Raw genomic sequence first — 15826 nt, 5'->3', positions numbered from 1 at the left:
GCTCCCCATTCCTGGCTGGGAAGACCAGGCTGTCTTAGAGTGAGACATCAGGAGGGCTGTGATGGGCTGAGAATTTGGGCCTGTTTAAGTTTAGCTCCTGGCTCTATCCTGAAGGCTATGTGATGGTAAGCAAGCAGCTTCATCTCTCTGTGCCTCTGGAAGGGTGTGAGTAATAAACCAGGTTCTTGAGAATTGGAGGAAATGATATTCCAGAGACAAGGCTTGCAGCGGTGCCAAGCCTGGACTAAGTGCTCACTAAACACTGCAGCTAATACTCCCCAGAGCCTCCGGCAGGGCTCTTGGCAACCCTTCTTCTGTTTCCTGATGGCATTCGTATTCTGGATCTCACTTTGCCCTCTTGGCGAGGCTGTGAGCTAACCTGGTGCTCAGTCATCCTTCCTGAGCCTTGGTTGCAGCCACTTCACCCCCTCAGTCAAGGTTCCTCTCTGCAGCTTGTGCAGCCTGGACACAGGGAACACTTTATACTCCTTTAGTTACTGGTGCCCTCCCTGCGCCTGGCTGCCTGTCCCTGCCCAGCCCCTACTCCTGTCCCAAATCCATCTGTCCTCCATTTCCCGCTTTCCTCCTGGCTCAGTCCTCTTCGAGGTCAAGGCCCTGCTCAGCCATCCCCTCTGAGCAACTGGAACCAGCTCCTGAGACAGGGGACCCCTCTGAGCAAGCTTTCCCAGCCCTCCAGAGACAGCACAGAATACTGAGCTGTCACGGCACGCGCCTAGGTTTCGGAGTCCATGCATCTGTTCTGGTCCCCGCCAGAAACATGCCCTTCAACAAGCCGCCTGTCTCTACCAGTGAGAGGTCTTAAGTGCTCTAAAAGCAGTTCCGTTTCCCTGCTTCACACCCCCCACTATGACACCTCACTGGCCTTGGGATGAAGTGTGACATGCTGTGCCCACCATGCTCGGTCCCTGCTCCCCTCTCCAGCTGTCTCCTCTGCCACCCTATGCTTTGGCCACTGGCTGGGTGGACATTCCCTGGCTGAGCTGTACCCTGTCACGTCTCAGTTCGTATGGACCAACTCAGGAATGTCCTTTTCCTCTACTCCACCCTCTGAAAAGCCTCCCAGCCCCCTAAGGCCAGTTAGATGCCTGAGACCCTTCACAGCCCCTGCTTGGGCTGCAGTTGGAAAGAAATCCAGCCAATGGTGACAGAGCAGAAGGCTGACTGTCCCTCTGGCAGGACCCCAGAGGTCCCCTGTCCCAGGAACTGACTCCAGTTGCTCTGAGTCAGGGATGTGATTGCCCTGGCTCCTAAAGGTCCTTCCTTGGGGCCCAGAATTTCCTGCTATCCCATCCATCCCTCTAGGGATGGTGAGGTGTGATCTCTGTAAGATTCCACATTCCTCCTGTGCTGGGACCCAGTTCTCTTCTTGGGGGGACCAGCACCCTGTTCCTGGTTTACCCAGAGAAAGCAGAGACTGATGCATGAACGAACAGATGAATGAAAGAGGGGACGAGTGACCCGGGGCTCACCAGCCTCTTCAATGCTCGTTTTCAGTTCAAAACTTATGCAAGACTGCTATCTAGAACCAATTTCATTAATTCCAATGGGGACACACCTGTCTCCTTTAACAGGAACCCTCCCCTTGGCCAGATTCCATGACTCTCTTTCAGAATAAGTGTGGGACCATTTCTGCCCCTCAAGCTACCTCTTACAATACCCCACAGAGACTGCCCCTGCCAAGGTAGGACCATATTGGTAGCATTTAGAAAGGTCTTGAGGTTGAGGGCACATGGAACCTGTCTGGGTACGTGGAACAGTTTCAACCTTGACTTTGCTGTAAGATCCTGGGAAAGCCATTTCCTGCTCTGGTCCTCAGTTTCCTCATTTGTCTAATGGAGACATCTATCCCTACCTGCCTGGGTGCTGTGAAGCTGGAAAAGTATGCAGAGAAATGGCTCGGTCCAGCTCTGGGACCAAAATGGAGCCCCTTCCTCAAGAGCCCAGGGCTGCTCAGCTAGCTAAAGTGGCCTCCAAACCCAGCACCATCTGCCTTAGATACCAAATAGGCAGGGAGTGGCATATACTTTACTTATGTACCCCCCTTGGGGGCTAAACTCCTAGCTTGACACTTAAGTCTCAAACATTTCTTCTAAAAGGGACAAGATTGGGATCAGCAAGCCTGGCATGGAGCAGAGGACCACATTTCCTCCGAGTTGTCTCAGAGACAGGCCTAAAACCATAGGGGCAGATTCTCCTCGTCTTTGTTAGAAACTGACAACGTGATAGTGAGCTCCCTGTCACTGGAGGCATTCAAGCAGTGGCTGAGCAACTGGAAAAGTGAAGAGGCAATTTCTATTGAGATACAGTGTGTAGATCCTGCTAGATGATTTTGAAGGCTCCTCTTGCCTTTTGGTCCAGGACTTGACGTTCTTGTGAAGAGTTACCAGTGCCATTCCAACCAGCCTCTCCCGCTGGCCTGGAAGGCCCTCTCAGGGTCCGGGACAGGAGTACTCATCGGACCAGTCAGAGCAGTGCTGCACGTGGTCCTGGCAGAGAGTCCTTGGGATACAGCTGCAGTATTTGAAGAAAGTTGGAGAGCAGCGCCACCACCCAGTGTCACAGGGTGGGCATGCAGTCACTGAGGGGATAAAAGCAGGTAGAAGAACCACTGTGGTGTCCAGGAACACTCCAGGCCCCAGGGCACTCCCTAGCTCTGAAACCTGCCATAGCTCCCCATAGCCCCACCCCATCTGACATGGGCTGACTGTGTTCTTGGTTTTCTTGCAGTGGAGAGAATTGAGACTCCACTACTCAGTGTTTCCTCCCTCACCCTGTCTGAGCCTCAGTTTCTGCATCAACTCAAGGTTGTTATTAAGGAAGACAGTAGTGCTCAAATATGAATGGCTGCTGATTCCCTCTCCCTATCACCTGCTCTACCTCCCAGCCTTACCCTAACTCCAGCTAAACCAACCCCTGAAGGTTCCCCAGTGGTGCCTCACAGACTTCTCTCCCTTGCCCTGTACCCTGTACCCTGTATCCTGGACTTCATGTCAGCCCCCGCCTGTTGAAACCCTGTCTATTCCCCCCGCCCCTCAGTATTGGCAATAAACCCAGGGCCTTGTGCATGCTAGACAAGTGCTCTGCCTCTGAGCTACATTTCCAGTTCCTTTTATTTTGAGACAGAGTCTCACTAAGTTGCCCAGGCTGGCCTCAAACTTGTGATCCTCCTGCCTCAGCCTCCAGAGTAGCTGGGATTACAGGCATGCACTACCATGCCCTGCTGTTGAAACCCTGTCTACTTTCTAAGACTGGCTGGAACGTCACCTCTCTTGAGAAGCCTCCCTTGCCTCCTTCAGGGCCTAGCATTTCCTTTTGTCGTCAGCATGATGTGAGTCCTGGGGGCATCCTTATCTGACCCCTGACTGTCCCCCACTGGAATCTTGTACCAGGCCCAGGCCCAACGGTGTTCTGGGCGTGTTTGTTGATTGAACACCGGGGAAGGGATTTAAAGGAGCAAGTCTGTGAGCACCCCACCCTGAGGCATTCAAGCAGGAGTAGAAAGCTTCTTCCGGGGATGCAGGGAAGGCAGGTAGAGTGGAACCTCACAGATTCCCTGGTCAACCTCTGCCCTCTGGCCACGGCCTGGCCACCTGCCTCAGTCCCTCCTGTGCCAGTCCCCCACCTGGGCTCAGTTCGTCTGAGCAGTCCCCGCAGTTGTTGATCCCATCACACTTTTGGTCTGAGTAGATCCAGGAGGCCAGGTCTCCACAGCGGGCCACAAGGAAGCTGGGGAGGTTCTGAGGCACATCTCCTGCAGAAGGACAGAGGAAGCAGGAAGAAGTTCACACCCAGCCACAGCTACCTCGGGGCCATCTGGAGGTGGATCATCCTGACCATCCTGGCAGTTTTCAAACTCAAGGTCACTTCCTGCTCGTCCCAGGAAGAGCACAGGTCTCGTGGGAGAGGAGTTCAAGTCCACGGAGAGGAGTACTTTTTTGCCTGTGCATCCAGCAAGAGGCCCAGAGGGCTGCCTCGCCCTTCCTCACCCCCTGCCCAGCTCCCCACCACACCATTGCTTGCGCTATTTCTCCTTCCAGAAGAGTCTCCTTGACACCAATTTAAAATCATTCTGCCTTCAAGTCCAGGTTCAATCTCCTTCACCTCCAGGAAGCCTCCTCCAACTGGAATGTAACAGGTGCGATTCTTGCACTTGGGTCTCAGAACTAAGCAGGTGTGGCTTACACGCCTCATGAGAGGGACCCAGAACACCTTTCTCAAAAGTGGGCTCTGTGTTAGGCGGCTGTGTGACAGGAAAACCCAAAGTTCACACAAACTGAGGCCACATCCATACTGGAAGGAAAAGATCCAGACTGGGGAAGAGACAAGTCTTTGTTCCTTGGACTGGCCTGATTCAGGCAGAAGTGTGATGGATGTTTCTGGGGCCTGACCAGGGAAAGGTACATGGGCAGTTGGTATGTGTACACTGGTAGAATGGGAGGGATTAGGAACTGGGTCCCCTGGAGGGTGACTGTGGGAGTTCAGGGTGTGACCTAAAGAAGGGGGGCAGAGAGGAACCCCCAAGTCCATGCAGAACCACCATCACAGGAGAAAGATTGAAAGGTGGTCTCTTGGGGCAGGGGTTGAGGAGAGAGCCAGGCTGGATCCAGTCTGGGGAAGCACTGGAAACAGCAGTACTTGCAGGACAAGGCATGCCTTTCCTTGGGAAGAGCATCCAAAGCTGGGGGCGGCAGCCCCAGGTAGCAAGTTCCTCATCCCAGGAATATGCAAGCAGAGGCTGGTAACTTGTTGGGGCTTCCCGCAGAGGGGATGGATAAGAGCTGGGGCGCCGACTAGAGACTCTTCAAGGTCTATGTGCCAGGCACTGTCCCTGCCTGCTCGGCTCCACTCTCCACCTCATCAGGCTCTCTCCCCACTGGGGCTTCAGGTACTGATTCTCCCCCCCCCCTGCTTCTCCTTTCTCCTGAGATCTGTCAGGCCTCTGGGGTGTGGATCCAGGTCTTCCCATCCATTCATCTACTGGTTCATTTAGTATCATTCCAGGTACCCATCTGTGCCAGAGGGCCCCAAGCTTAAGCAGAACAGAACTGCCCCAGGGGAACTGAGTCCGATGGGGCTGCAGAGATGACACCAGTGTGCCTAGGGCTGGGTCACAGGGAGGCACGGCAGTTGTAGGACCCTCAACCTAGTGCAGGAATCAGGGGAGGCTTCCTGGAGGCTACTTCACCCTTGAATTCTTTCTTGAAGGACAAATACAGGTCCTCTGGGAGTGGAGGTGCACAGTGAAGGCATGTACGCGTGTATACCTGACTGAGGCGGGGTGGGGACAGGGGTTTCCGGCCAGAGGCAGCCTGGGGCCTGACTTGCTCAGAGATGGTCAGGCTTCAGTGGAGCTGCAGGGAGAGATGAGGTGGGGGCCACCTTGGGAGGGCTGATCTGGGCAGGGCATGACCGAGGGGCACTCACGGCACAAGCTCTCATCCTCGTCATCGCCGTGGGGACAGGTGCGAAGGCCATCACACACCTGGCTGGCGGAGATGCAGCTCCTCCGGTCCCCACACAAGAAGCCTGTCCTGTTAGTCAGCGTCACACAGGCCTGGGCCCCTGCGTGGGCAGGGGGAGGCCCCAGAGAGTCAGGGTGGTGCTCACAAGGGCAGCACTTGGGCGGGCACTGAGCCCCACCCAAGCTCCACCCTGAGAGGCTGGGACAGTGCACCGGCCCTGGACTCAATGGTGGGGATGGGTTTAAGTCCCATTGTGGCCTCCTGTCAGCTACATAACCTTGAGCAGATGACCTGACCTCTCGACCCAGGGAGGGCTTCCCAGAGGAGAGCTAAGTCTGGCACAATGAGACCCAAAGCCCACCCCCATGGGACTGTTGTGGGTGCAGTAAATGCTTCTCTGTGGACACACCTAGAGCACAGAAGGCGCACAATCAGCCTTGGTCCCGGCTCTTACTGAGACTTATCTGCACTCTCACAGGAGGTTCTGGGGACAGTGCTCCACTCAGGAAACCCCTTCCAGGGGGATCTCCTGGTAGCAGTTAGCTTGTCAGAAGCAATGTATTTGGGCTATCTCGGGGACTGTGGGTCATGATCCCTCTCATCTGGGTTCAGCTTCATGATCCACAGAACACTTTCTCAACTTCATCCCATTGTTCCCCAAGCATCCCTGAAATGTCATTGTCACCCCCCTCAGAGAGAAGAGACACCCACATATTCACCCCTAGGGCTGCTCCTAAGATTTAGGAAAGAAACCGGCAGATGAGATGGGCAGTCCCCTGGCCCCAGACTGGGCACCTGTATATGTGTGCTAACTGGGGGTGGCAGCAGGCTTGTGTGCATGTGTGTGTGTGTGTGTGTGTGTGTGTGTGTGTGCATATGTGAACCACATCTCAGCTCCTGGCACCCTCAGTTAGTGTGAGAAGGCCAGCGCTCAGGGACACCAGGCTGTCACAGACACACACACAGACACCCATACTGACACACGCATACTCACACAGACATCTACACCTACGTGCACAGTCCCATGCAGACACAGACAACAGGCCCACACGTGGACACGCCCACGCTGACACACATACCCATGCATACAGGTGCGTGAAAACACACTGGCACACATGGGCTCACAGACACACATGTGCACACAGGCATGGGACTGCGACTCCTTGCGTATTCCCAGCTCTGCTCAGTCCCCTGTTCCTGCACAGGAATGCAGAGGACTGTGAATTTCACTCTCCCCCCTTCTTGTCCCCTTACACCCACCCTGCCTGGCGGCAGAGCCATCTCTTGGAAAGGCAGGTCTGCTGACACCCTCCCTGGCTCAGGCCCCCTTCCCATGGGCCCCTTCCAGTGCGCCACTTTTCCTGTCCTCTGGTCGCCTGGCAGGCCCTCCTCTTCATCCTTCCTCCCACCCCAGGGACCCGCACAAGCTGTTCCCTGTGCCTCGGGTCGGGTGCTTTTCCTGACATACTCTCCACTAACCAATCTCCATTTTCCCTTCTCACTTCGGTTCCCTTTCCCTTCCTCAAGGTACCCACCCTGACTCCCAGATTAGGCCAGAATTCCTGGTCCAGACTCCCCACCCCCCACTAACCGGGCCCTGGTGCACCCACTGGACCAGTGCCCACACTGCTCTCCAAACAGTCCCACGAAGGCCAGGATTATGTTGGGTTGCTCTTCATGGAGGCTGGCTGCAGAGATGTGTGGGACATGTCCCTGTCCTCTATGGTGGAGACAGACACACAGATAGACAGTGCCACCCAGGGTGACCGGGATAGGGGAAGAGAAGTGCGGAGGCTGTGGGGGCTGAGATGAAGCACCTAACCCAGCCTCAGAGTCAGGGAAGGCTTCCAGGAGGAGGGACACCAGAGCTGGGTCTTCTTAACAACACATAGATGTGCAAACCAAGGCTCAGAGACGTGTACAGTGTGTGTCTGCGTTTGCATCCTAAGGAATTATGCAAAAAGCACTTGTGGAAGCCAGGAAGGGCTGGGCTCCCCGTACCCTGTAGCAGGTCTGACCCCTCATGACCACCTGATGTGCGTGAAGGGAGTCCAACGATGGTGACCAGGGTGATGAGGGCCGCGAGCATTGTCATCAGGAACAGCAGGAAGGCGGAGAGGCAGGCCCCACGTCGGGAGCAGCAGGGGCCGCAGGTTGCTGTGAGGGTTGAGACACATGTTGATGCTGCAGCCAGTGGCTAGCACTGGGCCCAGGGGTCCCCTGCACTGCTCTGGCCCCAGCAAGCACCCCCACAGGGAAGGCCAGGGCAGGAGAACTTTCCAGAAAGAGGGCTCCTGTGTCCTCCAAGGGGCTCTGGCTTCTCCCTGCCAACCCACTGCCACCAAGTGCTACCCGGCTGGCCTCTGCTCCAGACCTCATCATCCACAGTGCTCACCCGCCTATGCTCCAGGCGGCCTCCTCAGGATGCAGAAATGGAAAACTGTGCATTCAGTCCCTACTATGGGGCGGAAGTGACATCAAGCCCTTCACAATCATTATTTCTATTTTTCAAAACCACCCTTTATTTATTTCTTTTGGTACCAGGGATTGAACTCAGGGGCGCTTAACCACTGAGCTATACCAGCCCTTTTTAAATTTTGAGACAGGGTCTCACTAAGTTGCTGAGGCTGACCTTGAACTTGTGATCCTCCTGCCTCAGCCTCCCAAGTTGCTGGGATTACAGGTGTGCACCACCAAGCCCAGACGATCAGAGGAAGAAACTAAAGTTCAGAGAAGCAAAGGCCCAGGTCACCCTATGAAAAGCTAGGAGTCCACACTGTCAAATGCCACAACTGGTATCCTTTCCAGGATTTTAGTTGATTGTCCATTCTGAAGCCTGTCAGTACACTGGAGTCCTAGTTCCACCTCTTCCTAGATGAGCAACATTAAGTCACTTAATTTTTCTGTGCCTCAGTATCCTCATATGGTAAATGGGGACCATTGTATGGGTCAGTTTGATGCATTAGTGTACCAGGACAGCATTTGCACATAGTAAGTGCTAGGTGTGAGCTATTCTTAGTGTTTATTGAGCATCTATCTTGTGTATAGCAGTGATAGGAGACATCCCTGAGCTCCTAGGACTACACTTTGCTTCTTTATCCTCTCTTGCTGGCAAAATAATGAAAGAAATCCTAATTGAGGACCTTCTGGGTATCTTGCTCTGAAGAGGACACAAAGGTAACTGTGGCTCTGATTTTATTCCCCAAAATCTTATGGTTGCATTAGAAGGTGAAGCATGGACACGGGAATGAGTGTGGGCTACTGTCAGGTCCAGGTCACAGATACCTCCAAAAAAAAAGGGGGGGGGCAGGAGCAGGTTGATTCATTTCTGTGACCAGCTCTGAGGCAGGCACACAGTAGGTGCTTTGTGAATACTTTGGGAATACACTCACCCAGAGGTCCAGGGGAAGGCTATTTGGGTGAGTTTGGGTCATTTCCACTCAATCCACTCACTTGTCCAGAGCCACCTGCCAGTTAGAAGTGGACCTGGGTGGTGTCAGGTGTAAAGGGTGCTAAGAAAGTGTGGGTCAGGTGCTGAGCTACACCAAGTAGCTCCATGCAACTTCAGAAGCATGGGTGCTACCCTTGCAGGGGAGGCCAGGGAGGCCTAAAGAGGGTGTTCCAGGAGAGGCTGTGGAAGCTGGTGGATGGCCTGCAGGACAGGATGTGGGCGTGCCTTGTGCTGGGAGAGGTGACAAAAGCAGGTTGACAGGAGGCTCAGGGTAAATCTAAAGCCAATAATCCCTGCAGCCCTGGCAGGTAAACAGGGCAGGTAACCCGGGAGACAGTGCAAAGCTGGGCAAGGGGAGGTGTCCTGCTCAGCCAAACAGCCATTTCTCAAATATTTGTGCATCACAGGCTACGTGCAAGGTGGGGTCCCCGGGGGAAGGGAGAGGGGGGACTCAGTGCTGAGCCTACTGAACTGAAGCTCACGCCCAGGAGAAGATGACATATTGCAAAGCCCCAAAAGTTTTATGTGTCATTGCCTCCCTGGACAGATGGAGGAAAGGAAGCTGTTGGTCCCGCAGCCACGCCCACCATGAGCTAGGACTTGGAACCAGAAACACCAGTGCGGAGCAGCAAAGGCCCTGGGCCGGGCACAGTGGAGCGTGCCTGTGATCCCAGGGGAGGCTGAGGCAGGAGGATCGCAAGTTCAAAGCCAGTCTCAGCAGTTTAGAGAGAACTTCGCAACTTAGTGAGATCCTGTATGAAAATAAAATATAAAAAAGGCTGGGGATATGGCTCAGTAGTTAAGCACCTCTAAGTTCAGTCCCTAGTAACAACAATAAAAAAAGGCACTGGGCTTTGCAACAAGAGGGACCTTGGTTAGAATTTCAACCCTGTCTCTCCCACCTTCCAGCTGGGTGACGGTGACCTGGTTACCCAAATCTCCTAGCCTCAGCTGTCTCATCTGTTATTGCTCTTAGCAACACCCCGCCCCAAAACAGCTATTCTGAGTATTGAAAGAGATGGTGCAGAGCCAGACACATTGTAGGGTGGATTCTTTATAGCTCTTGCTGCCATCTGCCTCTCTGGGTCTGTTTTGTCATAGAGCAAACGTGGGTCAAGACAGGGTACATGGGAGACACTCAATAAATACATGCTCTTACTTCCCTTTGCTTCATAAAGGCAAAGAGAATAGCCCTGGTTGCACAGTGAGTCAGTGGCACATGATAGGTGCTAAATTATTGTGTGATCCTGAGGTGCTTGATCCCTTAGAGGTACAGAGAGTTGCCCACGTCACTCACCGAGTCAGGGATTTGACTCTGGGCTCCTTTCTCAACATATATGGGGGCATTGTAAGCAGCGCAGTGCCTGTGAGGGACACAGCACACAGTAGGTGCTCCATAAATGCTTGTGCATGGAGATAATGAACAGTCCTATTAAGTAACTGACTGTCGGCATGACTGGCCAGGAAGCTGGGAACAGATGCCATTGACATGGGGGGTAGAAGGACAGTGGAGGCCTTGGACCCTCTTTGTGCCTTTGTAGCCGGCTGCTGGGCTCCAAGACATCCCCACCCGTGGGAGGAGGCCCACAGGTCCTTTACCTTCCCCTCCAGGGCGGGCTTTGGTTCCAGCAGCAGCATTGCGGGTGACATCCCCCTGCCCAAAAGAACAGAGCCTTAGGAGAGGCGGTGCCCAGCCTCAGGGAGTCTTCAGAATGGGTGGCTGAGAGCCTCAGATAAGACTCCTGGTCCCACAGCTATAACTGCGAGTGCCCCACACTCTTGCTACTGCCTCCCTTCCACACCCTGGTGGGGTGGAATCCCTTTTCCTCTGTGGTCCACTTGGCAAACACTCATCCTGCAACTTGCTCTGGCCACTCCTCCCTGGGGCCCCTCTGTCACAGTGCTGATCGCTTCCCGGTCTCTGTGCACCTGGCTCCCAGCTCCCGCCCAGCACTGGCCACTTGAACTCTGGCTGGTTCACCTGCTGGGACCCCTGCTATGTGGTAGGGTGGGCTCTGACTCACCTTGGTGGCCCAGCAGGGTGTCAAAGGACCCACCTTTCCTCTCCACTCGTAGGAGCAGGGTTTGCCATCCCTAGGGCAGAAGCCAGCTCAGGGCAGCTCTTACCTGGGGGAAGATCTTGTTCATGCCTCCAGCACCCAGACTACAGGAACTGAGGCAGAGAGCAAAGAACTCAACAGGAACCCTATCTTGTCACCAGGGGCTACCTGGAGGAGGGACAGCAGGAGGCCACACCCTCTTCTGTGGGTGGTCCCCTCCCAGCTGCCTCCCCGGCAGAGGACTGGGCAGGGAGGCAGAGGACTGGGCAGGGAGGCTCAGTCTGACAGCAGCACTGTAGGTGAGATCCTCACTCCCACTGCACAGATGAGGAGCCCCGACGTTCAGAGAGGGAGAAACCACCCTTGGGCTCCAGGTCACATAGTGGGTGAAGGGGTGAGATTTAAACTCTGTAAACTTTTTAGCGTGTGCTTTTTCCTCCACATCAAAGGTGAGACTGCAGCATCTCAAGGCACTGGCTGCACCGGGGTGCCGGGTACAGGCAGAAATATCCAGAGTTACATTCCAGGGCTAGAAAGCAGGGGTCATTTTCTCATGGATGTTCTCCTGTTCAATTAAGTAGGAAATATCAGCTGAAAAAAATATGCATTTGCCACTAAAGTTACAAAGCAAATATAGTTTTGGATTATTGTCTTTTAAAACATGGCACTGTGTGTTTTTAGTTTTCCTGAGATGGCATCCGAGGTGGGGGAAGTCAGGGAGCTCCTTCCACACACCAGCGTGGTACGGTTTCCCCAGCAACCTACTCCACTGCTCAGGACACAGGGGCTCTAGAAGTTTATGGGACTGGTCTAAGGACCAGCACTAAGAGAAAAGAGGTGTCACCTTCTGAAATAAGTCCAGGGATTTCAGGCAGGGTCCCCCTGCACACTGTGTCTGGTGCCCCTGAGTTTTCTAAACTGTGATCATTGGGAAATAGAATCCCTGGGGGTGGAGTGGGATGCGCAAACCGGGGACAGCCCCCAAGAGGCAACAAATGACACTGGGAAGGAGTAAATCCTAGGCCTGGAGAATGGGGTTCTCATTAGGGCCCTGTCTCTGGCTCTGGCTTGGGAAAACCACTCCTTCCCTTCCATAAAATAAAGGGATAGACTGGAGGAAGAGGTGTTTGAGTTTAGGATTCCCCAGAATCAGACCCCAAGACAAGAACCAAGGGAAATGGATATAAATGGGAATGAGCCCAAGAAACGTGGGCTGGGAAGTGAGGGGAAGGGGACAGGGACAAAGGGCTTCACCAAGGGCTCGTGGGCCAGCCAGCTCCCACTGTGCTAGTGGAACGGGCCCTTCTGGGGCATCCAGGAACCCTGGTGGAGAAGACACCCCCGTGAGGTACCCGACCAGAGTCTGAGGGCACTGCAGCTTTAGTCCCCATCCCTGCTGGCCATCGATTGACAGTGGCTGGTGGCTGTTCATTCCTGGCCTGCTGGCCTGAAGTAAGCAAAGAAAGGTCAGGGCTGGCAGCTGCAAGCCCACTGATGTGCCCTGAAGCAGAAGGGGTGAAGGCAATGGGCTCATGTCATTGACTGGTACAAGCTGTGTGAAGCTTGGGTTCAGCAGGATTCTGAGGGCAGCTCGGTGACTGATTAGTGGTGTCTGCCATGGGTGTGAGAGTGGAGCATGGCATCATCCGGGATGATAGGTCATGCCCTCCTTTTTTTACTTCTTTGATTTTATAGCCTCTGGCCTTTTTTTTTTTTTTTTTTTTAATTCTTTAGTGTTCCTTTAGAAGAAGACTCTTCAGGCATGGGAAATGTCCCTTTGTTTGGGTTTCTGCTACAGTCCAGGTGGAGCCACCTCTGACTGTGCTCAGGCTGTCACCAAGAACCATGAGGGAAGGGCAGCAGGGACCTGGCAAGATGGAGGAGAGGCCCTGTACCTCCATCCCTGAACTTCTTAATGTCACAGCCCCTGCGATCAACAACCCTGACCCTTCAGGGGAGGGGAAGAATGGAAGGGTGGTAGCTATTATTTATTGAGCAGCTACTAAGCTCTAGGCACTACATCATCCACATTACACACATCCTCACTTGACCCTCACAATAACTTTACGAGATAGGTAACATTACTCATTTGATTGATGAGGCAACGGGTTCAGAGAGGTTAACTAACTTGCCCCAGGCCACACCGTGCATAAATGCCAGAGCTGAGATCTGATCCCAGGCTAGCTTTGACAGCAAGCCTGTGGACTTGCAGAGCTGTTTACATCCCCACTGTTGTGCATGAGAGTTTCTTTTTTATTCCTCACATTTTTTATTGGTATATTATAGTTGAGTATCATGATGGGATTTGTTGTTACACATGTGTACATGCACACAATATAATGATATAATTCCTCCCTCCCTCCCCTCCTCTCACCTCCTGGTCCCTTTCCTCTACTGACCTCCCTTTGATTTTCATGAGATTCCCCTCCTCCCCACCTTTCCCCCCCTTTTTCCTCTCTAGCTTCTGTATATGAGAGAAAACATACAACTCTTGACCACCTGAGTTTGCAATGATATAATTTCTTTTTTCTTTATGGCTGACTAAAACTCCATTGTGTATATACACCATATTTTCTTCATCCATTCATCCATTGATGGACACCTAGGCTGGTTCCATAGTTGGGCTATAAACATGGGCATGTGTGTATCACTATCATATGATGGCTTTAATTCTTCAGGATAAAGACCAAGGAGTGGGACAGCTGGGTCATATGGTGGTTCCATGCCTAGCATTTTGAGGAAACTCCATGCTGATTTCCATAGGGGTTTTATTAATTTACAATCCCACCAACAGTGTAAAATTGTTCCTTTTTCTCCAGATCTTTTATTATTATTTGTAATTTCTTTTTGTGGGGTTGAGGGTACCGGGGATTGAACTCAGGGGCACTCGACCACCGAGCCACATCCTCAGGTCTATTTTGTATTTTATTTAGAGACAGGATCTCACTGAGTTGCTTAGGGCCTCGCTAAGTTGCTGAGGCTAGCTTTGAACTCATGATCCTCCTGCTTCTCCCTCCTAAGCTGTTGGGATTACAGATGTGCGCTACCACGCCCCTCTGTTATTTGTGTTCTTGATGACTGCCATTCTCACTGTTGTGAGATGAAACCTCAGTGTAGCTTTGATTTGCATTTCCCTAATTGTTGATGATGAAGAACATTTTTCATGTATTTGTTGGCCATTTGTATGTCTTCTTTTGAGAAGTGTCTGTTTAGTTCATCTGTCCACTTAGTAACTGGGTTATTTGGTTCTTTTCGGTGTTAAGTTTTTTGAGTTCTTTGTATAGTCTAGATATTAATCATGTCAGAAGAGAAGCTAGCACAGATTTCCTCCCATTCTGTAGGATCCCTTTTCACATTTCAAATTGTTTCCTTTGCTATGCGGAAGCTTTTTAATATGATGCCATCCCATTTATTAACTCTTGGCATTAGTTCCTGAGCTTCAGGAGTCCTGATGAGAAGGTCATTGCCTGTGCCCACATGCTGGCCTGTTGACCCTACATTTTCTCCCAGGAGTCTGTTCACCACCAACATGCTGACCCTTAGGGCTGTCAGACTTTTGACTCCCGCCAGCCTGGGGGCTGTGAAACCATCAGCAGCTGGCGGGTGTCAGGGTCTGCAGTCCTCTTCCCACCCAGGCTTGCTCTCAGATGTCTCATTTCGGAGCAGGAAAAATGACCAGTGTGGGGTGGCGGGGACAGTTCTAGCAGCAACTTAAGACAGAGGAAGAAGCTGGAAAGAATGGACACAGGTCCTCAGGTCCCCTCGAAGCATCCGACCTCTGTTGGCAGAGCAAAAGGAAACTGGGATTCAGGGAGTGCCATGGCCTCATATTACAGCAGTGGGAACTCAGGAGGGGTGAGAACTTGCCCCAGGCCACACAGCACTCAGTTTCCTGACCTGCCCGTGCTCCAGCTCTGCAGCAGGTGGCCACAGGACCTTCCCAAGGGCCTTGACTTCTTCCTCACCTGTGCAGAGCCTCCGGCTGCCAGCCCTGACTGCCCCAGCAATTGTATCTCAAGGGCACCAGCCAGATGCTGGGTCCAAGTGGTCCCCTCGTCCCCTACTCTCTGCTCTCTTTCTGGGCAGTGAAACACTCAGGGGCTTTCATTGCAGTCAGTGGGATGGTTCTCTTGCAGAGAAGGGAGAGCGTGGGCTACATTGTACAATGTCCCCTCCTCCCTGCTGGGCGTTAGCTGGGGCTCCGGGGCCAGAACTGAGAGAACATCTAGCAAGAGCACAAGCTTTGGAGATGATAGTCCAAATGGACCCACCACGAGCAGTGTGATCTAGCCTCAGCTTTTCCGGCACGTTCCATGACTAAAACACTCAAAGTCACTCCAGGTGAACTGGGCTGCACGAAATAATCACACAGAGACAGAGAAATACCTTTTTCTTTGGGTCCTGTGACCGCTTCTCTGACCTTAGGGGTCCGTGGAAAGAGAGAGAGAGAGAGAGAGAGAGAGAGAGAGAGAGAGAGAGAGAGAGAGAGAGCGCCCCCCCCAACCCTTTTTATCCGGGATAATCCATTCAAATGAGGCAAGGGGTCAGGTTTCAGGGGGTTGAGTCTAGCTTCCTGACGTCTGTTGTCAGCAGGTTGACTGACCTCTAAGGCCACGCCCATCTCATGAGCTGTGTGGGGATCAGGGCAGAGCAAGCAAAAAGACCAGAGCGAGGCCCGTCCAAACAGAGGGGCAAGAGCGGTTCAGTCCACTTTGTGTGCTCAGTGCTCATAGTTCACACACACACACCCTGTGGCTGGCTCGCCACATCTCCACATTCCCATCGCTCAAGGCTAAGGGGCGCCTGGTTCCTATGTGACAGCTCCCGACACT

At 53.0% G+C, this 15826-nt stretch overlaps 1 protein-coding gene across 1 annotated transcript; it reads right to left on the bottom strand.

Moving 5' to 3' along the window:
• Positions 1 to 2450: 2450 nt before the first annotated feature.
• LDLRAD1 (low density lipoprotein receptor class A domain containing 1) lies at positions 2451 to 11082 on the bottom strand (the record flags this gene model as incomplete). Its single annotated transcript, XM_081305504.1, has 6 exons — positions 2451 to 2599; positions 3644 to 3772; positions 5446 to 5583; positions 7515 to 7640; positions 10534 to 10588; positions 11062 to 11082. 6 exons carry the CDS (start codon positions 11080 to 11082, stop codon positions 2451 to 2453), a joined length of 618 nt encoding a protein of 205 aa, XP_081161630.1.
• Positions 11083 to 15826: the final 4744 nt, after the last annotated feature.

This window comes from Spermophilus citellus (genome assembly GCF_964194105.1).
Source record: "Spermophilus citellus genome assembly, chromosome: 9".
In the NCBI taxonomy this organism is placed as follows: domain Eukaryota; kingdom Metazoa; phylum Chordata; class Mammalia; order Rodentia; family Sciuridae; genus Spermophilus; species Spermophilus citellus.
This window is presented reverse-complemented; position numbering and strand designations above follow the sequence as displayed.